The 27882-nt window shown below is 43.2% G+C and overlaps 2 protein-coding genes across 4 annotated transcripts in view; one reads left to right on the forward strand and one right to left on the reverse strand.

Moving 5' to 3' along the window:
* Window positions 1-655: 655 nt before the first annotated feature.
* Window positions 656-11125, forward strand: LOC142083415 (5-hydroxytryptamine receptor 5A-like). The gene is made up of 2 exons (XM_075152783.1): window positions 656-1438; window positions 10330-11125. The coding sequence occupies exons 1-2, from the start codon at window positions 656-658 to the stop codon at window positions 10660-10662; spliced, it is 1116 nt and encodes a 371-aa protein (XP_075008884.1). The 3' UTR covers window positions 10663-11125.
* A 5518-nt stretch (window positions 11126-16643) lies between these two features.
* Window positions 16644-27882, reverse strand: part of CCDC93 (CCC complex scaffolding subunit CCDC93) — a 55848-nt gene continuing 44609 nt past the window's right edge. The window contains exons 20-24 of one of the 3 annotated variants that reach the window (XR_012674052.1): window positions 27270-27307; window positions 25769-25853; window positions 21867-21980; window positions 19947-20060; window positions 16644-17549 (exon numbers count right to left, since the gene is read on the reverse strand). Coding sequence is in view for 1 of the 3 variants with exons in the window: in XM_075152782.1 (XP_075008883.1) it covers window positions 20007-20060; window positions 21867-21980; window positions 25769-25853; window positions 27270-27307 (291 nt within the window). In the remaining 2 variants the exon portion in view is untranslated. Of the gene's footprint in view, window positions 17550-18891; window positions 20061-21866; window positions 21981-25768; window positions 25854-27269; window positions 27308-27882 lie in introns of those variants that run through there. The other 2 variants (XM_075152782.1, XR_012674053.1) reach the window with 2 other exon arrangements.

A 27882-nucleotide genomic window follows, 5' to 3' on the forward strand; every position in this document is an offset into this window, starting at 1 on the left:
GCCGCCTCACAGAGGTCTGAGAGGAGAGGGGGTGTCCGGCCGCTTCAGGGGCCTGTGAGGAGAGGGGGTGTCCCGCCGCCTCAGGGGTCTGTGAGGAGAGGGGGGTGTCCCGCCGCCTCACAGAGGTCTGAGAGGAGAGGGGGTGTCCGGCCGCTTCAGGGGTCTGTGAGGAGAGGGGGTGTCCCGCCGCCTCACGGGGATCTGTGAGGAGCGGGGGTTCCCGCCGCCTCACGGGGGCCGTGGGGAGAAGCCGGCGGGGCGGCACCTGTCGCCACACCGGAGCGGGCCGGACGCCGCGCAGGGGCTCCGCCACCGCCCCCGAGGCGGCCGCTGGGGCGGGGCGGGAGCGGCGGTGCCGCCCTCCCCGTGCCTGCCCCTCGCCGCGGTCCTGGCCAGCCTCCTCGTCGGCGCCGCAGCCGCCCGGTATGGGCGTGAGGAGCGGCGGGCGCGGGCGGCAGCGGGTGCCCGGCGGCGCCGCCGCGGGGGGCGCGAGCTGCGTTGAGGCGGCGGCACATGGCGGGCGGCCGCTGAGGGGAGGCCCGGTGTGGGCTCCCGCTCCGCGGCAGCGGGGCTGGGGACGGTGTCCGGGCGGCAGGCGACCTGGAAAGGGGGAGAGTGCTCGTCTGCAGGTGTAGTGAGGGGTCGAGTCCCAGGCATGGCGGAGACCCTGAGCCCCTGCACCCCACGGGGCCAGTGTCAGGCCAACATGGGCGCCAACACCTCGTCAGCCAACGTGGACACCAATGTCTCCTCGGCTGCCTCTGTGCTGGTGGGTGGCAGCGCGTGGAGGGGCCGGGAGCCCTTCTCCATCTTCACCATCCTCGTCCTGACCCTGCTGGTGCTGCTGACCGTGGCCACCTTCCTCTGGAACCTGCTAGTGCTGGCGACCATCCTGCGAGTGAAGGCTTTCCACCGGGTGCCCCACAACCTCGTGGCCTCCACAGCAGTGTCAGACGTGCTGGTGGCAGCCCTGGTGATGCCGCTGAGCTTGGTGAAGGAACTGTCGGCCGGGCGGCGGTGGCGGCTGGGCCGGGAGCTGTGCCTTGTGTGGGTCTGCTTCGACGTGCTGTGCTGCACGGCCAGCATCTGGAACGTCACCGCCATCGCCCTGGACCGCTACTGGTCCATCACCCGCCACCTGGAGTACACGCTGCTCACCCGCCGCCGCATCTCCAACGTCATGATCGCTCTCACCTGGGCGCTCTCTGCCGCCATCTCCCTTGCCCCCCTCTTCGGCTGGGGGGAGACCTACAGCCCCGAGCATGAGCGCTGCCAGGTCAGCCAGGAGCCCTCCTACACCATTGTCTCCACCGGTGGGGCTTTCTACCTGCCCCTCTGTGTGGTGCTCTTCGTCTACTGGAAGATCTACAAGGCGGCCAAGTTCCGCATGGGGGGCCACAGGAGGAACGCTGTGGTGCCCCTGCCCGAGGCTGCCCAGGTAAGGGTGGGGGACGGGGAGAAGAGCCCCCGCTGCCTCCCCCAGGCTCCTGCACTCCTGCTTCTTGTCTGCTCCCAGCCGTCACCCCTGCATCGGTGGTTTCGGCACAGCGAGAAGACTGAGACGTGCCCTGGGGCTCTCATGTGAATTTAGCTCTGTTACAGACCAGACATGAGCAGTAATTAGTCAAAAAGCACCACTCTCGGAGAAGAGTTTTATGCTCATTTTTTTCTTAAGTGTGCCATAGGAGTAAGTGATAGGTGCATTCACTGCCAGTCTGGAGAGCTATTTAAAAATCGTCTCTTTAGTCCGAATTTGCCATTCCTTGGGGTTTTTTTCTCTTTATTTTTTTACAGTGTTGATGGGGTAAACAAAGACATAAACAGATCCCTAGGTCATGTACAGAGTAAATGCATGCAAATTTATCTATCAGCACGGACTTTGTGTGGGTTCTATCAGTGTCTGAATAGATTTTAATAAGCAAATTATACATTTTATTTATGTGCGTGGGCTATTTTACCTTTAATACTGGGAACATACTGCTCACTGCATAGTACTGAAGCAATGAGCAATGAATTGTTTCTCTGTTAAAATTACCAGCTGTCTTAAAACCCATGTTCTCCTCCTTCTTATCCCAAACATTGCCTGTAATCCCACAAAGCCCTAGTCATGTGGGAGATCTCATTCATTTCGGGGATACACATAGCTGACAGGAAAGCTGTGTCCCTGCGGAAGGTGGGGGTTGGCCCCTTGTGTCCCGTTAAGTCAGACTCTCTGCATGACAACGCTGTCACCAATGCCGTGTCACCAAGGTGCTCGGTAGTGCTCTCAGTAAACTCTCTCTGCTTTCTGTCACATATTCTTACTCTCAGTCCTATCTGTGGAAATTATTCTTTACAGTACATTTTTGTGATTGCATGTTGTACTTGCTAAGTCCAGTCTCTTCCCAATAACAAGAGATGAGCTGTGTGGATGTTAGAGATACCTAAAGAGACATGGAACATTTCTGTTCAATGGGACTAATACTGCAGACCTTCACTCCTCTGCTAAATCCCTCTAACTTTGATTTGGAGTCATGGTAGGAAACATGTTATTATGGTCACAAATAAAAGTCTGTAGGTTGTGTCCCCTGATTCTAGCAAGAGATGACAGCATGGGCAATTATAATGCCTTGAAGATGTTTTTAATATAAATTGATTTATGAAGCTGTCTTCTATGCAAAAGCATAAAACATGTTAGAAAAGATCAGAATGTCTCCTCTAGTGGCATTCTTTTTTTCCTACAGCCTTCAACCCCTGGTTTGCACCAAATTTCTTTCCAAGTTGTTGTAAGTATGATGAATGTATTGCTTGGAATTAATGTCTAACCTTTCCAAGCACAAAAGCTAACTGAATATTTGTAGTGGTTTTGCATGCTTTGTCTTTTGCATACACACATAGTCATACAGGACTAGTTGTTTGGAATCTATAATTCTGGCAAGCTAAATGAGCTGAGGCATTGCTGCTTAAGTTTTAGCCTATACAGAGATATGTGGTTGGTACGGCAGTTTTAACATGAAAAAAGTCTGGCTCCTAATTGTCATAGTTCTGTCTGCAAAAGCCCTTGCGTGGGCACAGCTAGGCTGGCAGGTTAAGTGCTTTATGCTGATGCAGTGTCTGGGAGCTGGTTTAGGCTATACTGACAAAAGAGCTCCTGTCAGTGTGAGCTGAATACCCGTTCTGGAGGGGTTGCCAGTATAGCTGTTACTGCAATACCAGCAAATGCTCAAGCAAGCAGTTCTTCATATTTGCAGTGATTGACATCTTGACTTCTCCTTTTATAACAGTGATTCTTGAATCTGCCATTGGTATATAGCGGCAACTTTCCCCATTGTCCCAGCAGTTTCATTTGCTGACTTAAATAAAAAGACTGTTGTGATGCATGTGCAAACCTTTACTCATCATCTAAAGGAAGAGCTGATGCCCAGCTGCACACGTGTACATTAAATGAACCCATGGATCAAGGGAGCTAGCATTCAGATGCATTTCTTCTCAGTTTTCTTTCTAAGTTAAGAGACTAAGACTTACTCACTGAGTTTTATCCCGATCCCATTCAAGCTTATTGCAGCAGGATCCATCATGTCCACAGGAAAAGTAGCAGTTCCCCAGTGAATTCTGGAGAAGAATCTTCAGACACATCACTACTGTTCCTTTGGCAAAACGGATTTTTGTTTAACATGTAAACGCAAAGATAACATTGCCAGGGCATGTGGCAAACCTGGTGAGGTGATCCAGCTGTGCTTCTCCACATCCAGGGGTAATTAGGCTGTCAGTGTCAGCACTGTCCTTCTCTCTGATGGGGCAAACGCTGTTCCACTTATCTTGTTTTGCCCATCAACTCACTCTAACTTTCCGTTTCTTTCTCCTCTAATGTCTCTCCTACCTTTACTTTCTTTCATCCCTTCGTTCTCTGAGAATGCTCACCTGTCATGTTCACCCTGTAACATTTTTCTTTTATCGCTGTTATTCTGAGCGTGAAATGCCCTCTGCATCTATGTCAGTTCTCACCTCGGGTGCCCTGCACTAGTTGGTCTGACATCAGAGGGGCTTTCGGTAGCCGATGCCGAAGGCTGGAGGTGAGTAGTAACAGTGGTGATCCCTGCTGAGAGAGACGCCTGTGTGGCACTCAAGAATCAGCTGTCAGGTAGCCCTGAGTTGGAACTGCGTGCCAGGGCTACGGTTTGTGGCCTGAGGTATACCCAGCAGTGTAGCTGGTTAATACTAGCAAGTTAATTTAACGAGGAAAAGATTTGAGGTCATAGTACTCATATGCCAGTAGAAATGCCTTGAAGAAACCGATGCACCAAGTGGAACAATTATGATGATACCTTGATGTTTTTGCACAGTGCTTTTCAGCCAACAGAGCCATGTGCCAAGGCGCTTTGCAGGCTGCTACTGCATGTGTGTGTATATATATACACACAGAGAAAGGGCAGTTGTCTCCGAGCTGAGAGTTGGCATACATATCTTATGTTTCTGTACTCTTATAGAGGTGCTGAATAGAATAGTTACAAAATAACTATTTTGAGTTGTTTCTGGTTAAAATTTTGTCTGTGTTTTTGAAAAACACATTGTAAAATCTTTGAAAAAAATTAAGGTTAGGGAGATGGACATGAAACAGCTGAGCTTCTTCTAGTTTTAATGAGAGCTTGTTTCTTACTTTCCCTTGAAACAAAAAAATTGCAGAATTGGGACCCTATATTAGACTGGTGCTTGTATAATTATTTGTTTGCTAATTATGAAACTGCTTAAAAAGTGAATTCCAGTCAGTACTGATGTGAGTGACCCTCCTAAAAAAGCTAGTGACATACCATCACTGACAGAGAGCTATACTCTGTCACACCTTGTTGGCAGTAGGTAAGAATTCTCTCTGTAAATAGTCCAGTTGAAATAAATGAGACTGCTTGAAAAACAGCAGATACTAGTGGATAGTGCTCTTTTAAATCAATGAAGTCACTTGTAGCGTAGGTTTTCCCCATCAAAAACAAGGATGGCAGAATCTGAATGGTAGGATTACTTACATGTAGCAATTGCAGAGTCAGGATTAAATTTTCATGTGTTCTTTTTTTTGTGGTTTTTTTTTTTTTTCTTTCTCCCCTCTCAAAGTACCTTGTTTAGTGTATGAGTAATTAGGCCGGACCCAAACCTTATCAGTTTTGTAAGAGTCCTTCCCACTTCCGATAGTATCAGGCCCCAGAGCTCCAACCGTGCAGGTTGTTCTGCACCTTGGCCCATTCAGCCTCTCCAACCCACATAACCAGACAGGACAATATGGGAGAGAAAACAGATTCTCCTCTGAAAGAGTCACAGGCCTTCATTTCTTATTTCTGCCTCTGACTGTACACGTGGAAGAGATGGGTCAGGAAGCAGAGTGCAACTGTCCAGAAGAGCGGCAGCAGATGTCAGATAGGAGAAAGGTGGGGCAGGAAACAAAGTGGAGTGGCGGGCGATTTCCTGGGGGAAATGCAGAGCTATTCCTGCTTACAGAAAAAAATCCTGTGAGAGAAAGCAGGTGTTCTTTTCCCTATCAAATGTACTGTTTGTCATATTGGTGGAACATCCAAGAAAGTGAGGATATTCCTATGTTTTGATCCTTCATTGTGCATTTCAGTTTCTTGTGTTCTTGTTCAAAGAGCAAGAAGTATGCCAAAGCTGCACTGAGGCAGTAATGATCTTTGCTGAATCACACTGTAATAGGCAAAATTCTGAATTTGTGGTAGTAAGCCAGATTTGATATTGATGTTTATCATCTTTACTGTTGTTTTGTTATGGCAGACCCTGGAGGTACAATACAAACACATACACAGTACCTGCCAGGAAGGACCAGTAATAACAATCATTAAAGCTATAAGGAACGTTTTAAATCAAGGGATTTCATCAGAAGCTCCTTGGTGGCACGGCGTTTTTATAACGCTGCTAGGAACACAGGAATTGGGAACATACAGCTCTAGGAACATATAGCCATTCAGTAGTAGTAATTTACTGGGGACAGACAAACAACAGAAGTGGCATTGAACTGTAACTGCTGATCAACATAGAGAAGAATGAAACTAAAACCAAAATTCTTTGTGTCTGTAGAACAATTTGTACTTGAGAGCTCTTTTCCTTCATTTAACTCTATGATACTCTCAGTGGAAAATGGTTGTCTCTGCACTTCTCAGAGCCTGTTGTCCTGGAAATAGCTGACTTCACGAATTCAGAACCTAATTCTGGCTTCAGAGTAGCAGTCCTTTCATACCAGCTTTTTTCCCCACTGCTCCTGACCCGCAGCTCCTGGAGCAGTGCCTGGATGAATGGAAGGAAATCTGTGCCCGAGGCATAGGGTGCTGCTAGCTACCCAGTGAGAACAGCATGCAACACCATGCAGAGATGCTCACATATGAGGGATGTCCCCAGTGTAAACTAAGGCATCTTCGTGGATTGCTTTACTTTACAGTCTGTGACCACCTTTTCCCCTGTCACAGCCTCACAGGCTCACTAGCGCTCATCAGCAGGCCCAAAATGGGGGGAAAGGTTTTATGTTGGGCTTGTCCTTTGTTCCATGTGGCACAGGGATAACAGTCAGGTATTGTGACTTATGTTAGAAATTGGAGTCATGCAAAGAAAGCCTCCAGGATTGGCACTGGAAACTGCAGATTTGGTATAGTCAGAGCTGTGTTTAGTTCAAGAAAATCACAACTGGCAAGACTGGAAAGCAGCTACATAATCTTCTTGGCCTATGCTCGTGTTCAGACGATGCGAAATTGCAGTGGATTACTCTATGCCTGCATAAGGGGGGAATCTTCCAGCATGGTTCCCCCGCCAGCGCTCTGTACCACAACAGTGTTTGCCTACAATAGACTGATTTACTTTCCATGTAGTTTGTGTGGGTTGGCTTATAACAAACAGCCTTGACGACATAGTCTTGGGGGCTGATAGTTGTAGCAAGGATAATCTTGCACCAACCAGGCCTGGGAGATGAGTCAGGTCTGCAGCAAATCATATAGAGAGCAATAAAAATCAAAAAAAATTTGAAATGATAATGAAAGGTTGGACTTTCCCAGCTTTGCAATCTGCACGGATACATATTTTCTGTTATGAACAGCACTTCAAATTATATCTGTGTTTAACTTTAAAAATCTAGTGGACTTGTCCCCTGACGAATCAGTCCCCACACCAAGGATGAGATGCTGGCAGTCCTGTAGTAGGTGTATATGGTGACCAGGCAGGGAGGGAGCACAGTACCGCAAAGCTGATGCATTTACAGGGGAACTGAGCGCAGGGCCTTGCTAGAAACCCTGTGTGAAGTCTGGTCCCTTTTGCAATAGTACAAGCCAGGAGCAGCTGGCCAGTGGATCCCAGGGCTGCCAAGTGGCAGCGCTCGTGCCGGGGGCTGGCACTTGGAACAGTACCCCATGCCGGGAATGCCCGAGAGGCAGGTGTTGTGGCGAGCGAGCTTGATGGAGAGCCAACTGAGCGAGGGTTGTTCACAGCGTGTGCGGCTGGTCAGCTGGAAACAACGTACGGGGTGAGCATTAGACACTGATGGTCATGGAAAGCTGAGCTTTCATACAGCTTCCAAGGTTTAAATGCTTGTATACGTCCCATTGAAGGCACAGGCTGAAGGACCTTGCTGAGCAGGGATACTAGTTACCTTTTTAAGAACGTTTTGTGTATCCTTTTCAAAGGATTTCTTATGGAAAATTGAAGCAAAATATCTCCAGTCAGCCAGGGGTATTTACACAGTTTACTTAATTGAGGGTTCCATGAAAGATCCCATTATTTTTCCTAAAGCACCAGGCTGCTATTTGCACTTTTATTATTATTACTGTTATTACAACATTATTCAGAAGTCCCAGGCAGAATAGTAAAAAAATAATTGAAAAAACAGCTATGACAACAGAGAAGGTAGAAATTCTATAGACAGGAAGACAACTGGTGTCCTGTAATTTACAAAAATTACCATGATCTATTTTCACTTGCTGTTTAGTATTCAGAAGCTTGATCTAACAACCAGTGGAGTTTGTGAAAACTCCTCTGATTTCAGTAGGAGCTTGATGGGGCTGTAAGTGCATGCTTCATTAGGGAAAACACCTGAGAACTGTGGCATCTTCTATCAAAATAAATTAAGAAGTTTTTCTCACAATACGTAATTAAGTGATAAAAGAGTCGCTACTAGTAAATTCTGCAGTTCAGTCACAAGCATTCTAAAACCTGAAGTACCAAAAAGAAAAGGCTCTGATTTGATGATGGCACACTGCAAGCTCTGTCTTTTGAATAGGAGTTGAAGGTTAAATATAGTACCAAACTATGCCCAGTGCTAGTGGCAAACTCCTTTGTATGGCTCTTCCCAAGAGGCGTGCTTATGTAGCTATTCCTCAGGGCTAAGATGTAATCTTTCAGAGTTGCTTGTCACAAATTTGTCCTCGTGTCATACATTCATCCTTTTTTGCAGGGTGTGATTAAGGATGTGCGGAGCAAGTCCTTCTGCAGACAAATGGTGTGATCCTTGCTACATGAGGGGTGTCCCATTTTAATTGTCAGGACAGATGTGATTTTCATTTTCCTCCATTATTTGCCTGCGCCCATAATCTGCTGCTCTTACATTCTGCAGCCATGTCTCATGTCTGAGGGTGAAGACAGGGATATCCGTCTTGAAGAGTGATTGTCTAGCCATTGCCAGTGCTTCCCTCTCTGAGTTGCTGTGCTCATATTAAAGAGAGGCCCTCCATCTGTTATAAAGCTTGCACAAAAGTGGCGCGCACATGTAGAATATGTAGTTAATTTAACAACAAGCCATCTCTGGAGTGGTGTCAAAGTCTTGCAGTTCCTGTAAATTATCAGTTAGGCAAATTTTAGAGCCTCAGGTTGCATCCTTAAACTGTTTATTTTATTGCACCGTCTTCGTTAACTGTAGTGCCTAGAAGAACTTTAAACTCGCAGATACTTCACTCTTCAGATTAAAATCACAAGGGAGTATCTTTTTCTGGATAGACTCTAAGCACATTAATAACTTGTGCCCAGAACCTGTTTGCCACAGCCCCGCTGCCACCCAAAGCACTGTGCTGTACTCACTGTGCAGATGAATGTCTTGCCCTTGGCGAGAGAGAAGGAGACAAGAAGCAGCCTGGAGTAGCTGATGTTTTCCTCTCTCTTGTGTAACTTCTGCTGAAGTCAGAGTTTGAACTGAAGGCTGATTGAAATGGTGTTTTTCTGGCAATGGAGTACTTTTTGTGAGAATACCAAGTAGATCTGAGTGAAATAAAGGACAGGTGACAGAAGAGAGAAAATGAGGACCAGAAAATGCTGCTTCTCCAGCAAAGCTTTTCTTTGATTACTACCAGAGTATTTTATAAGCTAATTCAAAATGGTGGCACAGTGCCTGAGGGTACGTCATTTCAGGCGCGTCCTTGTGCTCCCATTGTCATATACTGTGTTGGCACTGTGACCAGGCTGCAGCTGGTGCGATACACTGCTCTGTCCCTCTCCAGCAGGGAGAAGTGCCTGTGAGGAGATAGCCTCTGTCAAGGAAGAGCAGAAGGGACCCGAGTTCTGTCTTTCATAAGGGACTCTTCTTGATGCGTTTATTTTCCACTGAAATATTTCCAAAGTATTCAATTTTATTTCAGGCATTTATGATTTTTTGGGGGTAATGAAATATCGGCATTTTTCAAAGATCAGACACATTTCTTAAAACTTTCTTCTAATTGAAATCCCATTCTTTCATTAACAAAGGGTCTGATGGAAAAATATTCCTGCAGATTTAGCTGAGTTTTTTGCTCTGTGCCTTCTGCAGAACGAGTGGTAGTGCCAAGCTCCTGCACCCACCAGGGACGGGATTTTGAGCTCTGCATTCAGGCAGTTAGGCTGAAGAAAATCTTGTAGTTGACGAGCGGGCATTTGTTGCAGGTCCCTCTTTAATACCTTAGGGAAATGACCCAACGGGCCTGCAATGGAATGACATTAATTTACGATTCAGGCCTGAGAAACCCTAAAGGTCATGTAGCAGCGTAGGAGAGTCTAGTTTAGGGATAGGCAGAAGGCACGTGCCTTTGTTAGCCTTCCTTAACAACCTGATTTCCCACTAGGTATCAAGGCACCCAATAAAATAAACTGAAAAAGAATGCCCACAACGCACATGGCATCAGTTACTCTTTATTTAGCGTTGTTTGTCAGTCACACTCAGCAGCTTTTCCAACATAATGAGAAGTCTGGTAATTTTGGCACTCTGGGGCATTTTCTTTCTTTGAGCATGGAAGGAACGGAGTTGAGGCCTTTTGTGGTAGGTGCACAGATGTCGTGCTGTCATTTAAAAGTAATACTTCACTCAAACAAATTGTCTTGGTAAGAATCCATGTTTGCTTTTGTTTTGAGGTGAAGGAAGCTTCGCGTGAACCACAGATGGTGTTTACAGCTCGTCATGCAGCTATCACTTTCCAGACAGATGGAGAAACGTGGAGAGAACAGAAAGAGAAAAAGGCAGCTCTGATGGTTGGCATCTTAATTGGAGTCTTTGTACTGTGCTGGATCCCTTTCTTCATCACAGAATTAGTAAGTCCCCTCTGTTCCTGTAACATCCCACCCGTCTGGAAAAGCATCTTTCTTTGGCTTGGCTACTCCAATTCTTTCTTTAATCCTCTCATTTATACAGCATTTAACAAAAATTACAACAATGCCTTCAAGAACCTTTTTGTAAAGCAGAGATAAAAGGGGACACGGAGGAGAAAATTATTCCTTTATTGCATAATACAGAGATTTCTTGAGGGAAACGTGCCTGTGAAATGTACAGTTTTCATGCGCGAGAGCTACTTGAGGGGATTTAGGAACAATGAAAAAGAAGATGGAAGATGTTTGGATATAAACCTACTGACAGTTTACAGTTCCCCTTTGGAAACATATGCTGCTCCAGGGTTTGGCATCTGCTTTTTCAATCAACGTGTGTTAAGATCTGCAAGCGAAGCACTGTATGTGTCTAACACCATGACTGTCAAATCTAACTGGACTGATCTCATCTAACCAGCTACAGGTGCCATTCTGTACCTTGATCATCATCAGCAAAGGCGCCAGTGGGAACTGCTAATTGAGCAATACTGAAATGTATGTGATACGGGCAGGATGGTGGCGTCATTTTTGAGATTTATTTGGAAGGGAATAAACATGCTTTATTCAATCAGTTGTGGAATTGATGTGAAATTAAAATGGATGACAAAGCAGCTCAAAAACACGCCCTAGTATGATTGAAGGGCTGCGTGTTCTCTAGCAAGCAGCAGTCCTTGATGGGAAGTCTTGGTGAAATACAGGTCAGTTAGTTATGTCCCTGGAGTTAGGTGAAATTTTAGAGCCACATGTAAAATTATTCAGAACTACTGAGAATGTGCTCGCACTGCTTGCACCGGAGGAGGATCTAGCGTGGAGTTTTCACCTGCATTGTACTCTCGCACCCTGCAGGGCTCAGGCTCTCCCTGTTTTCTGAAACCCAGGTGAGTTCAAGATAGACACCTGATACCTCCAAGTGAAGGGGGACTGTATGCATTGTTACTTCATGCTACCATAAAATTAAGCACGCATTTGTGTTACAAACACCAAACATGCTGTATTCAATCACCAGGTTTGCTGGCAGCAACACATGGCTGCTTGGCAGTGGTATGTGAGTAGCTGCAGTGCGCCGTCTGGCGTCCTTGCACCATAAATGTTGTGCTCATCACCCTACCTACCACAATTTGTCAGCTTGCATCAACTTCCTCCTACTGTAAGAAAGGTATTGATGCCATCAGGTCCGTGTGACTCCAAGAACTCCAAAGTGACTCAAAACCAAGCCTTAAATTGTTTTTCCAAGATCTAACGAACACCCGTGTCCCAACAATACATACATACATAAATAAAAAGATAAGTATTTCCACGCATACTTTCCAGCCAAGTCTCTCTCTCTCTCCGTATCTGTTCCTCTAGTGGGTTTCACTTCCTCCCCTTCCCTGAGCGGGGATGCTGACAGCATCTCTGAGTATTTCTAGCATGGCAGCTTTTTACTGACACGGAGTCCCAGCATCCTCTCCCGTCTCCTCCTAAAGCTTCTTCAGTGTCGCGGTTTAACCCCAGCCGGCAACTAAGCCCCACCCAGCCGCTCGCTCACTCCACCCCGGTGAGACAGGGGAGAGACTTGGAAGGGTAAAAGTGATGAGAAAACTCGTGGGTTGAGATAAAGACAGTTTAACAGGGAAAGCAAAAGCCGCACACACAAACAACGCAAAACAAGGAATTCATTTGCTGCGTCCCATCGGCAGGTAGGTGTTCAGCCATCTCCAGGAAAGCAGGGCTCCATCATGCGTAACAGCTACTTGGGCAGACAAATGCCATCACTCCGAACGTCCCCCTTCTCCTTCTTTTTTTCCTCAGCTTTATATGCTGAGCATGACGTCATATGGTATGGAATATCCCCTGGGTCAGCTGTCCCGGCTGTGTCCCCTCCCAGCTTCTTGTGCCCCCCCCCCCCCCAGCCTACTCGCTGGTGGGGTGGGGGGAGAAGCAGAAAAGGCCTTGACTGTGTGTAAGCACTGCTCAGCAGTAACGAAAACATCCCTGTGTTATCAACGCTGTTGCCAGCACAAATCCAAAACACAGCCCCATACCAGCTGCTGTGAAGAAAATTAACTCTACCCCAGCCAAAACCAGCACATTTAGGTACTGTAAGGGCAAAACATCATAGCTCCAATGGGGCTGGGCGACATCGCAGCTCCTTTTGAAGCTGAGTTTTAACCTTTTACACTGCCTTTCCCTGCCAGTTTTGTGGTTTCTTCTGTTTTAAGCAACTCTGATTCAAAGCATACCCTCAGGCACACAACACAAAATTGCACGAAATGACTAAAAGTCACGAATTTCAGCTCCAGCAATACACACCACTGGCATCTTGATCTCACTGCAGTGCATCACACTCAGCCTCATCTCTGACAGTCACCAAGCTAATGGGCATCGCATCGACGCGAGTGCTGACCACGAAGCTCCTACCAAAGTCTTGGTATCCCGGCAGTCTCTCACAGGCCACAGCAGCGAGGTGTATTTCTGTCTGCTAGCGGCTGACGTACTTAACAGCCATGTCAGAGAGGTATTATCAGATGTCTGTATCTTGTAGGCTGAAAAACAGAAAAATGATGGAGACTTTACTTGCTTAACTGTAAAGCAGAGTTTATTGCGGTGTAGCCTGACATGATTCACGTTCCTGGTGATGTCAGTTTGAGCTTGATGTCAGGTATATGGGCAACTTAGACCAAGGCAAGTTCCAGCTCCTTTCTAAATAAGTGATTTAAACAACGCTGTCAAAGCGCGTGTCCTCCAGTCCCTTAAGGGAACTGCCTGGCCTCATGTCACCAGCTCCCTCATGGGGAGCTCGGGCACTGCTGTACTTCACACCCGGCAGTACTGTGAAATTCCAGCGTGACCTCCTGTGTCTCCAGCCACAGCCACATGTCTATCTTATGTACCTGCAGTGGGTGCTTCTCCTCTCAATTTCAATGAGAATGAAGAAATTTTAATAACCTAGAATTTCAAAAAGTTGTTAGATAGTGGCACAGACTTTTAAATGACAACTTAAGTAACTCCCTTGTGAATCTCAATTTGCCTGCATATCGAATAGCTACAGTTCAAACTAGTGTTTTGAGGCTTAATTAAACCGGAGGGAAGACACATATGTAAGAGTCTAAAAGTTACTAAAACCTGCGAGGCTTATTAAGAACCACTGATGAATTTTTTAAGTGAATTGAATTTTTCATCTAAGCTAGTCACTGCTCTAAAAACCTTAAAATCCAAACAGATGACCTGGAAGGAGAAAATGAAGAGGTCTTCTTAAGCTGGTTGTTGAAGAGCATACGAATCTCCTGCATGTGGCCACTCCTGACGTTTCCAATGATCATGCTTTGGCCAAATTTCCGTGCCCATAAGACAAGCAGTTACCAGCATGCAGATCTAATCACCAACCCTCCTGCACTGAAGTTAAGGGCCATCACAGTCTGTGGCTGCAGCAGCAGCAGCGAGAACTTTGTTCCAACACTAAGCGCCAGCTGACTGGAGGAACACCAGGCTCCAGTTCCAGTGCAGGAGCCCTTCCAAGAAGCGACACAGATTTTGGGATATGTTTTACCGTGGCTCGGCATGTGGAACTTGAGAAACACCATGAAGCCAGAAGGCTCCTGTGCAGTTCAGCGCAGCTGTACGCTTGCACTGGTATTGCTGCAAATGCTGAAGATGCAGCAGGGCTGTCTTCAGCTAGCTTGAGAAGTGGTAGCAGGGCTACTGATGTAGCATACCGTGTGGCTCTCCACCTCCTCAAAGATGAATTTAGCTTCCTTAGGAGGTGAATCGGAGCCTCTGTAATTTTACTGAGAAGCTCTCAGGATAACTCGTTCTGCCCACCCAAGCATCTGTGACAGCAGTGAGTTGTTACAGAATGACAGGCTTCTGCTGAAAGCAGCCTGGCTTCATACTCACCCAGAGGAGACGAGAAACAAGCGAAGCGTTCATTTCACCACTCTGGTTTTGGAAAGCTCTTAGCAAAATCGGCTTCCCACACCAGCTCCGTGCATGTCTGCGTTTAGAAGAGCAGCGGCACATACTCAGGATTTAAAATCCTGGATTTTAATCACATGGAATCTAATCACAAGCTTAGTGTGGGGGAAAGAAATACGTTATCTGGGGTTACTGCTGGATGCTGCTTCCCACTTACAGCCAGAAAAGGCATTACCGTCCCCTGGCCTCTGCACAGCCAGCGCAGCCTTTCGCCCACGGACGCGTGTGCCAAACCCAGTGACTTGGTGCAATGGGAGCATAACTGTTGGGTAGCCATCAACCTTGATTAAAAAAAGTTGGAACTGTGGATAATTTTCTACCTCCCTTGGTACTTTATTTCTGTGATTAATTACTCTCATTATTAAAACTTGCAACTTTATTTTAATTGAAAAAAGAGGAAAGGGTAAAATCAGGCATGCAAGCATTCCTCTTTCTGGCACTTCCAAGCGTTAGAGTTTAGATCTTACGTTATCGCTGTGTTGTTATCCTTGGCTTCAAGACGGACCAAAGAAAAAATTGAAAATACAACCCCCATGTGAACTAAGAGAAATGTTACAGTATCTTGAATATCCAAACAGAAAAAAAAAAATTCAGCTATTCTAAAGAAACATCATTTGGTAGTGCTTAGACATACGGTCATTTATTTCCCCAACTAGACGTTGCCGATTCGGAGTACACCAGTCATCTCTGCTAGTTTTATTTCCTGACACTGAATCTGTTCCTAGAAAAACTCACTGGAGACTATTGCTCAGCAGAAAGGCATTGCTGCATCCTGCAGCAAGGCTCTGAGAACCCTGTAGCTATACTGAAATTAAGGCCTCCGTTTGTTGTGCTGTTGGAATTCAGATTGTGCAGAAATCAAAGAGCTTTGGAAGATGAATGTGAACAGAAAATGCTAATAACTTCCTGTGCTCCTCCTCGCTCCATGAAACCCACATCCATGCTACAGCTTCCACAATGAAAGCTCTTCAGTAATTTATTATTGTACCCAGGAGCTCCTGATCTTTCAACCGTACTTCAGTCTCTCCTTCTAAACAGCTGTTTTACACGAGAATTCCCAAGCCCTTCCTACATGAAGATTGATGCAAGAAGAGATGAAGGGTTTGGCCCTGAGAATACAGTTGACAAACCCCTGTGAGCAGTTCCTCATAAGCTACTCTACACCACAGTCACCAAGAAACCAGGTATGAGCAGCAGCTGATGACGGCAACATGCTGCTGGGTGCGAAGTGGCCGCCAACCCTGCCTGAAGAGCTGGGTAGAGAGGCAGCGCCTGCCCCCAGCTGCAGGGACCAGAGCCCCAGCAGCTCCCGTGCCAGCTGGCCGAGCTTGCGTAGGCTGCAGCCGTGGCTGCGTAGCCACTGCATCAATAAACAGGCTTGTGTTCGTACATTTTTTTAGGTAAAAGACTATCCCAAGAGTATGTCATCCACCACCCAAACGAGTAAGATTTGTGTATCGCCTTGTACGTGTGCCCTACTTGCTTACATGCCTAATTTAGCAAAGCTGGCCCGACCCGGCAAATCACAATTCTCCAGCTGTCTGTTTTGCATGAGTACCAGCAGCTATACAAAGTGGGATCTCAAAGAAGTAATACCCTTTCTCTCGTGCAAGCCATTCAGAGATGTCTTTAAAGCTGTGCTATGTGCTGTATGGCTGGGTATACCTGTGCCCCAGTGTCTCCAGAGAATAAAGAGTACAATCTGCTACTTTGTCACACAGTGAAATGCTTTTGCCTGTCATATGTTTCTTCCCCATCAAACACTCTTTGGTTCAGAAACCTACACACTAAGGCCACACTTCAATAAGCAGATTTTTCATGAAAAAAGGAGGAAGAAGGGAAGAAACCTTAAAGAAAATATTGGTCACATTTTAACTTGCCTTCCAAGATTTTCTTCTATTCAAATCGATAGTGACTTGGTGCAGTACTGCATTTGTTTTGATATACTGTAACAAAAAGATTGTCTGGATTTTGTCATGCTTGGATGAGGTGTATGTCACTGATTTCACTCTCAAAAGATATTTTACAAGTGCACTTGTGGAACTGCATTTAAAGAAAGCTGTCACGGTCTAAAAGGTAAGTGTATGCCTTAAGTTCAGAGACCGTCTCAGCTTCTGAAACAAAGAGCAGACTTACTTTACAGCAGTTTATTCATCAGCATATCAAAATAATTAAATTTATTGAAATGCAAATTAAAGCTCTGAGCAGGCTCTATCAAATAAAAAAAGAAAAGAAGTTTTGCTACAAGTCCTGTAAATGTTATTTTACAAGCCTGGTAACACCAAATGAATTCAGGGCAAGATCTTTCTCTTTAAACAGTCAAAGAAATCCAGCAATATGGAGGTAAAATTCTAAGAAACTCTTAGCTCCTCCCTCACAGCCAGCTGAAATGGAGAATTAAGACAGATTCTGCTTGCTCTAGGTTTGTATAGTCCTGTGTATACACACATCCACACACTCAGAAATTAGTGCCTCAGCTGCACAGCTCCAGTTGCCAAACTGGGCATTAAAAATATTTTTAATTCTGTAGATCAAGAAATTAATGTAATAATTACGCAAAAAGACCTTAAATCTCCAACATCGACATGGTACACGTTGAAGCTTATTGACTTATGACCACCTTAAAGCACTGCCCTCCATTCTTTGAAAACTCCACTTAGAAGTTACCTCCTGACTTTGACAAATAGCTGTCATCATTTTACTGGAAGCCAAAACTAACTCCGTTGTTTCTGTTTAGCAGGATTGTCATGTTTATAGTGTCAAGGCATCTTGGATACGGTTCCCAAAAGTCACCTTCCCACGAGCCGCCACAGCACGATGTGTACTTGTTCCTCCACACTCGACTGACTGGGGAGAGCCTGATGTAATGGTTAAGCCTGAGAGTCATCAAGGTAAGCAGGCCATTAGAAGAAGTGCCTCTTTCAGTTTGGTTCCTCCTCGGGTATCAGAAGAAATGACTGCGATGGAAAGCAAGGAACAGCTGATGTAACTTTCTTCACGCCTCTCTGGCCTCTTTCCTCTCCTTTTCACACCGGGATCTGAAAGCAAAGATAGGGTTCGTCTGCCCTGGATTTCAATCTATTGTAGAAAGAAACGGACTTGTTGCATTAAGTTATAATCTGGACTCTGATTTATTTTCTATGAGCAATAACTGCATCTTCACAAATCCCAGATTTCTATCTTAGTCAAAATCACTAGCTCCTAGAGCAATGGTTCTAATGTTTTTATATTCCACGTTGAAGTTTCCCGGTTACTGTGTTTGCAACAGGTCAGCATAAAGTTTAATGTTATACTGAACACATAACCTATTTGAACAAATTATCTCTTTTTACATTTATTCTACATGTAAATTCATTACTTACCCTACCTAGGAAATTTTTCTTGATACTAATGCAATTTTGATGAAAATTGTAAAACCCAAATTGAAATGTCCATTCAAGTTATTTTTTAGAAGTGCATGCTATGCAAATACAACACAGCTTGAATTCACAAACAGGTTATCTTGGTGCCAAAATTAAATTATTTGGTTTACAAATTAGAAAGAAAATTACCATTTTTATAGAGGGCAAAGTTTTTAGACATAAATAATGTCTCCTAATATCAAAGCTGATTAGAGAAAGTCTGCAAATAGCACTCAATGCAAATTTCCTTCTTTGAAGGAACTCTGAGTGTAATTTTGCCTTCATTATTTCACTAGCTCTAGGAAGACTGACTTTGAATACATACAAGCGGAGCAGCCTGTATATATTCAGTCACTAACTAGTGTGGGGGAGTAAGGTACAAGGTGGCTCAGTAGAAAGGTTTTTTTTCCTGTTTGCACTGAAGGAACAGGAAAAAGCGTTGTCACAAAACCACAGTCTCATTTCTGAGAAGGTACATCACGTTGAACCTAGTCTACCACAGTTCTGGTAGCTCACGGCATTTTACCCGCACAGAATGTCAGCAATCTCCTTATGCAAGGCTTAACAAATGCCTACGCTTCTCCATTTTCAATGCCACAGCTTGCATAAATTCACATGCTAATATCAAACCCTCCATTGTATTCAAAAGGAGTGGAATCAGGTACTGCAGTGTGATGAACTTGTAGCATCTCCACTGAGAATTCCGCATCTTACGCGGATGCTTATGGAAGACAAATATAACCTTCCATGGACCTCCTCTGCATACACCAGGTTTGATAGTTTGTGCCAAATACCAAAACACCACACTTACCAAAAGCAGCAAGAGAAAATAAAATGTTACTGATGGCTATGTGACACATGAAAACATCCTTAGGAGTGAATATTGACACAATTCATGTTTTAATGCACTCGTAATTAAAAAGCATATTAAGGCTTTGAAAGCAAGTTCCACCTGAAAAACACAATAGCAGAAGGTCACTGGATTCCAAACATTCTTTATTTTATATTCGCTGCCATAGAAAGTAATCAAACAGCACTGTCATCATTCTTACTGGGAAAAAAGAACGTGGTTTTTCTTCTCCTGAAGACGTGATGTATATTAAGAAGTCAGTCCAAAATCCTGATGTTAAGTACAAAAAGCAACTGTTTGAATTATAAAATACTGTATATACAGACGTAAAAATGTTCCAGAAAGTGTTCCACAAAGTTTCTAAACTTTCAAGGGCAAATCTTCAGCAGGGTAAATAGGTTGTGTCTTCAAAGGTGCGCATCAGTTCATTTGAGCAGAATGTCTGAACCTTTATCTTCCTATATTACAGGTGACATAGACTTTGATTTTCATCCCAGCCAGGGATAACATGATGGTGCTAGTGATTAAGGTGTTTATTCCTGGAGCTATTAATTTAACAAGCACACTCTCTATATATAAAAATGAAATTTCAAAGAAATTTATACAACAGCTAGACTTTATAAAAATATAGATCTATAATTTTACACCAGGAATTATCCAACGTAAGTTTCCATTTTCTTATGTCTTAACCGTTAGAAATTAATTTTTATCCTTTGGAATCTTATCTATGGCTAGAGTGTAAATTAAAATAATGTGAAGTTATTAGCTGGTGAAGAGAGTTTCAAGAATCTCATTCTGTGGGTTTTTTTGGCCAGAATTAACAAACCACTGCATTCTACAGTGCTCATCTTGTGGTACTGGACATATTACACAGTACGTATCTACTTAGTCCAGAATCTTGACCTAATTCAGTGTTAAACACCAAATAAAAACATTCCCATTGTCCTTACTGTTGAAAAAAACCAAACCCAAATAAATAAAATTAGACAATATTTCTGTTTTGCTGTACTGCGTTAACTCTTTACTGTGTAGTGGAGGCAATAATGAATAATACAGCCATGTGATGAAGGAATGTAAAACTGAATACATACTGGAAAAAAACCCAGACTTTTACAGCTGTGTGTATATATTTTTTTATATATATATCTATATATATATATCTACATTGCAATTATAACTGTCACCTCACAAAAGAGATTCAATGGACTGAACAATCATCTATAAACTTCACCAGCTGGAGTTCTTCAGGAAGAACTAGCTTTCAGCTTAGACAGCAGCATTTCATTCTTACGGCATTCCTGTTAACAGAAAGCAAACAGATAAAGAGGTAGTTGCTCTTAACTCTGCTAGTTATATCTTCACATCAGCAAAATCAAACCCTTTTACTTTGAAAGGTCTCCAAATCCAAAGTAGTCTGGAGTGAGTGATGAGCTGAAGGTAATTCTGATTCATCCATAATGTTATTCCAATGGTAATATTCATTAAACTTTATGACATTCAAGGCAAAAGGAGTGCTGCTTGACTATTTGTCTAAAGTTGTTACAAGTAGCTAAAGCAAATCCACCTTTTTACTTATAAATTGAATAAATCTGAAATTGAGATTACTTTTAGGTTATCTGGAACTTCACAAGACAGTTTGCAAAAAAGTCAGTGTTCAGGGAACAACTCTAGGTCAAGAAATATATTTACATAAGTACATACCCACTTGTTTTCAACACCACAACCATGACTTCATTTATTTTTAAGGACAGCAAGGTCAAGTAGAAGTTCCCTCAGTGGGAGAAAAAATGGCTTATTTATGCTTCCACAAAAAAAAAAAAAAATTTCCACCTAACTTCTGCAACTAGGATGTAAAATTCTGTGTGTCAGAAGAGTAGCTGAACAGTCCCTGTCGTTCTCCCAGAGTACGTTGTCCAAAACAGGAAGGAACCGTCTCAGAACAAAGCAGGACGAATTACAGAAAGATGTTTTTCCTCAAACATCTGAAGCCAAACGACAATTTTGCCTGGCAGCACTACTTTATCATTCATTATCATGGAGACAATAATTAACAGAAGCACATTATGATGAAAAGCTCAGGAAAGGCTAAATCAATGAAGTGTTAAACAGTGCTTTCACAGTGGTTGGAAAACAAGGTTGGTTCCTAAAGGCATTTGTAACTACTGAGACTCTGGATTCCCTCCCTTATTCACACACATTTCCACAACCCTCTTTGCTCCAATACCTAACTGCTCATAGATCTTCCAGAGATTCCATTTGGAAACCCAAACATACAGGTTGCTCGGTAACACATTGTCCTTCCCCTGTAACGTGGAGGGGTGCTAGTCCATCAGTGAAAAAAGAATTTCCAGAATCAAATTCAGAGTCCAAGGATCATGTGGAGATAACCACCAAGAGACATGGTGTGATAATCATTGTATTAGGAACTCTTGTGCATATATTAATGCACAAGTCAAGTGTGCGGGATTTGGCTGGGGTAGAGTTAATTTTTTTCACAGTAGCTGGTATGGGGCTGTGTTTTGGATTTGTGCTGGAAACAGCATTGATAACAGAGGGATGTTTTTGTTACTGCTGAGCAGTGCTTACACACAGTCAAGGCCTTTTCTGCTTCTCACCCCACCCCACCAGCGAGGAGGCTGGGGGGGCACAAGAAGCTGGGACGGGACACGGCTGGGACAGCTGACCCCAACTGAGCAATGGGATATTCCATACCATATGACATCATGCTCAGCACATAAAGCTGGGGGAAGAAGGAGGAAAGGGGGGAACGTTGGGAGTGATGGCGTTTGTTTTCCCAAGTAGCCGTTATGCGTGATGGAGCCCTGCTTTCCTGGAGATGGCTGAACACCTGCTTGCTGATGGGAAGCAGTGAATGAATTCCTTGTTTTGCTTTGCTTGTGTGTGCAGCTTTTGCTTTACCTATTAAACTGTCTTTATCTCAACCCACGAGTTTTCTGATCACTTTTACCCTTCTGATTCTCTCCCCCATCCCACCGGGGGGGTGAGCGAGCAGCTCAATTAGTTGCTGGCTGGGGTTAAACCACGACACAAGCCAAAATGGGTCACTGAACACTTGCCAGTTGCATTAGCAAAAGTGTTCTTACCTCTTTAAATTCTTTCACTGTTTTAAAGTAAAGCCTCTGTTTCTCTAGAAGCTCTAAGTATTCATCATTCAACTGGTCTCTTCGCATTTTGTTTTCTTGCTTCTTCTTTTCCATCTGTTGGTAAACAGGAAGGATACAAGATCATACACTTTATAAGGAATACACTAACAAACACGTATGTACTGTATAAGGAACAACTATCTATAATAGAAAATGGGAGACAGATGCTTCATAAATGATACCCCTGGCTTGTGCTTTAAATGCAATGAACATTTAGGCCAGCTCTTAAAAAAAAAAAAAACACTAAAAAGCTAATGCTGAAGCCTCAGTACCAGTGGCACTATAGGTATCATTCAGAATTAAACTAAAGCTCACATCTCTGCAAACCAGGAATCTTGCTCACTGAACAATCCTATCTCAACGATGACACAGTGAAATTACTTAACACAAAAAAACCCCAAACTTTTTTTGATGCAACACTGAGATCTTGATTTGGTTGTTTATGTTAGTTGTATCAAATGGGGAGGGCAGGAGACATCTTTACCTTTCTATGCAATCCTATACTTGCTCAAGACCCACACATAAGAAATCTCTTTTCTTTTCTCCTTGTGCCAGAGTTGTGACAAACATAACTTAAGTCCTTAAATGTGAAGAGGATTGATTCTTATTATAGAACAGACTGCCTTCCTCTCAGGGGCCGTTCTAATAAAGTTCTTCCATCACAGCATCACAGCAAAGTTTGCTGCTAGTCTACAGAGTAAATTTTCCCTCCCTCCCTCCCACGCTAGGGCAAACCACATCAAAAAAGCCCTGCTGTATTCCTCTCCCCAAAAATTATTCTTGCATTCTCTCCGACAGGCTTTCGCCTCCTAAATTTTGACAGGGAAAAATGCAATTTGAAAAACTGCAAGAATCCCCTAAAGCCCAAACAAGCAGGTAATTCCACAGCAGCAGAACTTGCTGCATTTCTGGATTTATGTATCAACATTGATCTTATTGATTCTTATACCTAAAAGAAATGAGCAAATCCCAAACTTTCCCTGGGTATGAACACTGCTAACAAGGTACGTCTCTTTTACAAAGCCAGCTGCTGTCCAAAACATCAGAGAATCTCTCCTAACATAACTTATCAGGGCCAGTAGGTTTTTAAAGTTATGCTTGAGGAAGAAAAAGCGTTACATGTGTTAATGCAGAAAAAAGTATTATCACATGTGTCCCATTCCTTTAAAATGAGGCCAAAATCAGCATTGCTAAAACATCTAGGAACTAGATACTTGTGAAGAGATAAGACCCTATTACTATCCTTTGATAAATTGCTTCCTTTATGCATGACCATGACAAATCTCTTGACATACTCCTCTCAGTAGAAACTGGCCTGCTCTGTCCTCAGAAAGTCTCATGAATATCTGTTATCACACTGAAATGCTTGTTTGCAAGTTACTCATTTTGGGTAATAAGTAGGTCTGATTTCTCCTTAGGCCTCTTTTACGACGCAGTTACAATATGATGGGCTTTGAAAACCGAAATTTCTCTTCAGATAGAAGGTCTTCAGGGCTGTACAGAAAACAAAGTGGATGTACTTTAAGTGTGAGTCGTGAAACTGTGAGCACTTCTAATGCACTGCAATCAGAAGTCGAATAGATAAGACTAAACCATCACGGGGATGAATAACCTTTGCAGCGTACAACTAGCCTGTCTGTTGAAAAAGTCATCCAACAGACATCTCCTCAGTGAAGAGTAAGAAAACCTTCCCTTTTGCAGCAGAGCTGTTCCCCAACGAACCACGTGAACTGTTAAAACTTTCTTAGCATCCATTTGTCGTCAGTATCTTCACTGGCACTGAGAAATTACCTATGAGAAGGCATCAAATAATTATCTACTCCAATCCATTTTTTTCTCTCAATTGAGATAAGCTTAGCTTTTTTGTTCAGAAACTCTTGTTCTTCTCCATTAGTTGTAACTGCCACCTCCTGCTGATCCAGACACCTACACCAAGGAATGAAATGTCACTTGTGAACTCTCTCACAATATGCCAGTGGCCAAACTGCCAGTGCAGAAATACAGCACAAGTGATGTGAGCTGCCATTGCTTTCAGCAACCATCAGAGATGCTGAAATCATTCTCCCAAAATAATGAGTCGCCTGACTCACGATAGCTCTCATTTACTTCCCTCTCCCTTATCTGTACATAAAGCACCTGAAAGTTTTGATTCCATTTGAGAATACAGTAAGAGAGTTCGGAACGATTCTATGAACTTCAAAGATTCAACAGTTCAACTGCAAGAACCTGAAGTAAGTCACAGCAGAGCTCTCAGTCTGCTTTCGCTCCTTGCATTTGCTGTGCTGTTACCCATTTCTGCATGCATAACGGAGGACAAGACAGAAAACAAATCACTGAACTCCTGGACAGGCTCAATTTGGGGCAGTTGCTTGCTGCAGCAATTAAAATAATGTCATGCTTCTAAAAAGAAAGAAATGTAATTATCTTCAAGCTCATCTTCACTAGTCAGAATTGCACTGATCTAAAGTATTTTCATAATCTCAATCACTGAATCACTCATTATGTCAACAGCTTTCATGACAGAAAGATGACCCGTACATACAACCACCAATATCTCTATTCTTTCTGCTGTCATCTTGTCCTCTCTGAAAATAAGAAGTCAAGCAAATAAAAATAATTCCTTGCAAAAAAAGGCAATGAGCTAGCCACCTATTTGAACACAGCAGTCTATAGCAGATGTCATGTATTTTTATAGTGGAGTTTATTAGTGCAAAAGAGCTTTATTACAGCTTAAGTTCCATCCTGTTGTGTTTTTCTATATACCCATGCTTATCATATTTTGTACTTGGAAGTTTCTATTTAGCTATTGAGACAAGCCTAATACCTGGACAGACTGCATTTTCAGTACACATTCTAGAATATATTGATTTATAGTCTATCATACTTCCATTTAAACTCAAATAAAGAACAGCTATAATCCACTACAAAAATTTTCTGGCTCTATAGAGAAAAGAATCTCAAAGCCCCTTTATGGGATTTAGGAAAATATGAGTATGTTCGCATATGAAAATAAAAGACTAAAACAGCACAATAGCTACAAGTTAGTAACTACCATTATCAAGAAGTACTTAAGCCTATCCCTGTTGTATGCAAATATGCCTGTGGACAGCTTTACTTGGAGCCCCTGTTGGACCTCATGCTTGCATTGCCCGACACCACTTAACACAAGTCCACTGAGGCTGTGCTTTTACAAAACAGCCCCCAAATGTTACCAGAAGCAGTTTTGTCTTCTCCGAATGAGCACTGGGGCTCTGCTCACCCACAAACCCCTTTCACTTGCTAAGTGGACACGACGCACTCACCAGCAACACTGAGTCTTTTCTAAATCAGGTTAAAACCAACAAAAACAACAAAAAAACACCCGAGTGGATTCAGCAAGGTGTCAGATGAGCGCTGCAACTGGGACACGGGAAGCTGATGGTTGGGACTCTGTGAGGTGCTGCTGACCCTCTTCAGCAGCAGAAAGCAGGTTCAGTCAGCTCCAGCTGCCTGAGAAACCGTGCCCGAGACATAGGTCTGACTGCGCCCACGCAATCCAAATGGACGAATTCTCACTGACTTCAGCGACATACAGCTGTTTCAAGCATCTACACCACTACACTGCCAATAACGAACTTAAGGGGTATAAGCTTCCCGACTGGAGAGAAGTGTTGTAATACCTCTGTTCATTAACATTCCAGCGGTGAGCAGTTTCTTATGGATGTGAAAATAAGCAATACTTGTTAGTTGCTTGCTTAATTTGCCCCTCACGTAACAGATTTCTCTGTGCATAGTTATTATCCAAGAGGCTTTTCTGAAATAATTCCCAAGTTCTAGCAAAGAAAGTGAAAAGAGTCTCAGACCTTCATCCGATTCTGTTTGATGCCTTCTACAATCTGCTCCATCTGCCGTAAAAACTGCTCACGAGAACCAGAAGATGCCATTGCTCTGGAAAGAAAAAAAGACAGCAACTGACAGGGATGTAGGACAATGTGTCTCATCTACAGTTGTCTTGCATATTTACCCGTGTCCAAGAATTCACGTTGCTTAGTGTTCTATGTAAAAATTCATCTTTTTAATCACTGATTTCAGGTAACAGTGCAGCTCTTCAGCTGGTATAAACTAATCAAAGAGACGGGAACAGAGACTACAGAGCTCATCACAAGTGTTCTCCCTGTTCCTTTCCCTCATGTGTTGTAGAGAAATAAATTGCTATTAACTAACCAAAAGCACAAACTTCTAAGAAAAGCAGCTATTGTGAATATTAAGGCGGCAAGTAGAGGACTAGTAGATCAGTAAATATTCTAAAAAATAATTTCATGCCCTAACAGGGAAAGCCCAAAAGTAATTCTAGACTTGTAATGTATCTTAAACAGATTAAGAAAAATAAAACAAAGAAAATACACCTCCACCCCCACCCACCCCGCCCCCCCAACAAAAAAAAACAATCCAAAACCCAGCTGTCCATTACAGGATTGGTTTCTACTGACTGGACAGAATCAAAAGGATCTCATCACTGAACAAAACAGAAATACAATCCCTGCTGCAAAGGAAAACATCTGAAATACTTAATTCCTGTTTTTTGTTGTAATTAGAAGTTTTGGATATCACAATAGGGGGAAAAAAAAGATTTCTGACCAAACACAGAAGAACACAAGTGTATCGAAGTAAGTAAAGAGATAATTAATTACTCTGGGGAAAAAAAAAAGCAGCTTATAATTTCCCAACAGAATTATAAAAACATGTAATAGGAAGAATTGTTTAAAACTATTAAACGGCCATCTCCTCCCCCATGACGCTACTGAATTGTACTGTTGTGACAAAAATTCATACTAGACTTGTGAAGTCTAGTTTGTGAAGTCAAAAAAAAACACAGGAAAAAAAGTGCCGGCTGCATCATAGACTGATATTTGACCTCGAACTTCCAAGGGAACCATGGTTTTACCTAAAGACTTCACACTTCATCACAACTTTTAAATACAGAGTTAGTCTATAATAAACATGTCTGAAATATGTCTGAGTGTAATGTTTTGTACATAATGTAACAACCACAACTTCACAAAATGGAGAAAAACATTTAAATCAATGCCAGGAAAATTATGATGGAATGATTTCTTTCCACAACTGCAACTGAAAAGCCAGATATTAAAAACACATGTTGGCTATAAAAGTAAGGTAATTCCAAGTCTTTGATTCCCCAAACATTGGCTTAAACAGAATTAATAAAATTATTTTATAAAATAGTTTTAAGTTAATAAAAAATTCTAACAATTTTTTAGACTCTATGACTCATGCCCGCTCCCATTTTTCCAATCAACCGTGCTACTCATTTCAACTATCAAGAGAAAAATGACCATTACTTACTGATGAAAGTTGTCATGAATAGAATTCAGTAAGTTAACCTGTGAAATGGGGGGGGGGGGGGGGGGGGGGGGGGGAAGAAGAAATTATATATTTATCCTTTCTGGTATGAATTTTCATGGACAATAAAATGAAATTCAAGTTAAAAAATTGACTATATAGATGTTGCCCTGACAAGCAGTCAGCTACATGAAAATCACCATGAGATTTCTTTTGGAAGAGAAACCACAATCCCTCTGTATTAGTAAAATCTATCCCAGTGGGGAAGCCACAGAAAGCAGAAGCAAGTCTTGGACCACCATTGCAATTTTTAATTTTACTGATGCTCAATTATACCTCTGAGAAATTTCCACTGTGACGTGAAACTTTCCAAACTAAAGTGATGCAGTGAAATGGCGTATACATCTGTTCGACATGTGTTGAAACTCGACATACAAGTAACTTACAGGTACTCACCCAGTGTTCAACTGCGACAGTGCACAAGCCTATGTTGTGGCTATGCTAGGTTTGCATAATTAGTCTTGTAGTGGTAAAGCAGAGCAAACAGTTTCACTTAGGCGTATCCCTGACTATGCTTACAAGCCAGACAGGATAGCAAATGAAGAAATATCTTTTA

The sequence above is a fragment of the Calonectris borealis genome, chromosome 6, assembly GCF_964195595.1.
Source record: "Calonectris borealis chromosome 6, bCalBor7.hap1.2, whole genome shotgun sequence".
In the NCBI taxonomy this organism is placed as follows: domain Eukaryota; kingdom Metazoa; phylum Chordata; class Aves; order Procellariiformes; family Procellariidae; genus Calonectris; species Calonectris borealis.

Excerpts from the sequence above, each read along its gene's own strand:
- LOC142083415 (XM_075152783.1), top strand. The coding sequence starts at position 656 with ATGGCGGAGACCCTGAGCCCCTGCACCCCACGGGGCCAGTGTCAGGCC. Across the intron at positions 1,439-10,329 it reads CCCTGCCCGAGGCTGCCCAG|GTGAAGGAAGCTTCGCGTGA; the intron begins GTAAGGGTGGGG and ends TTTTGTTTTGAG.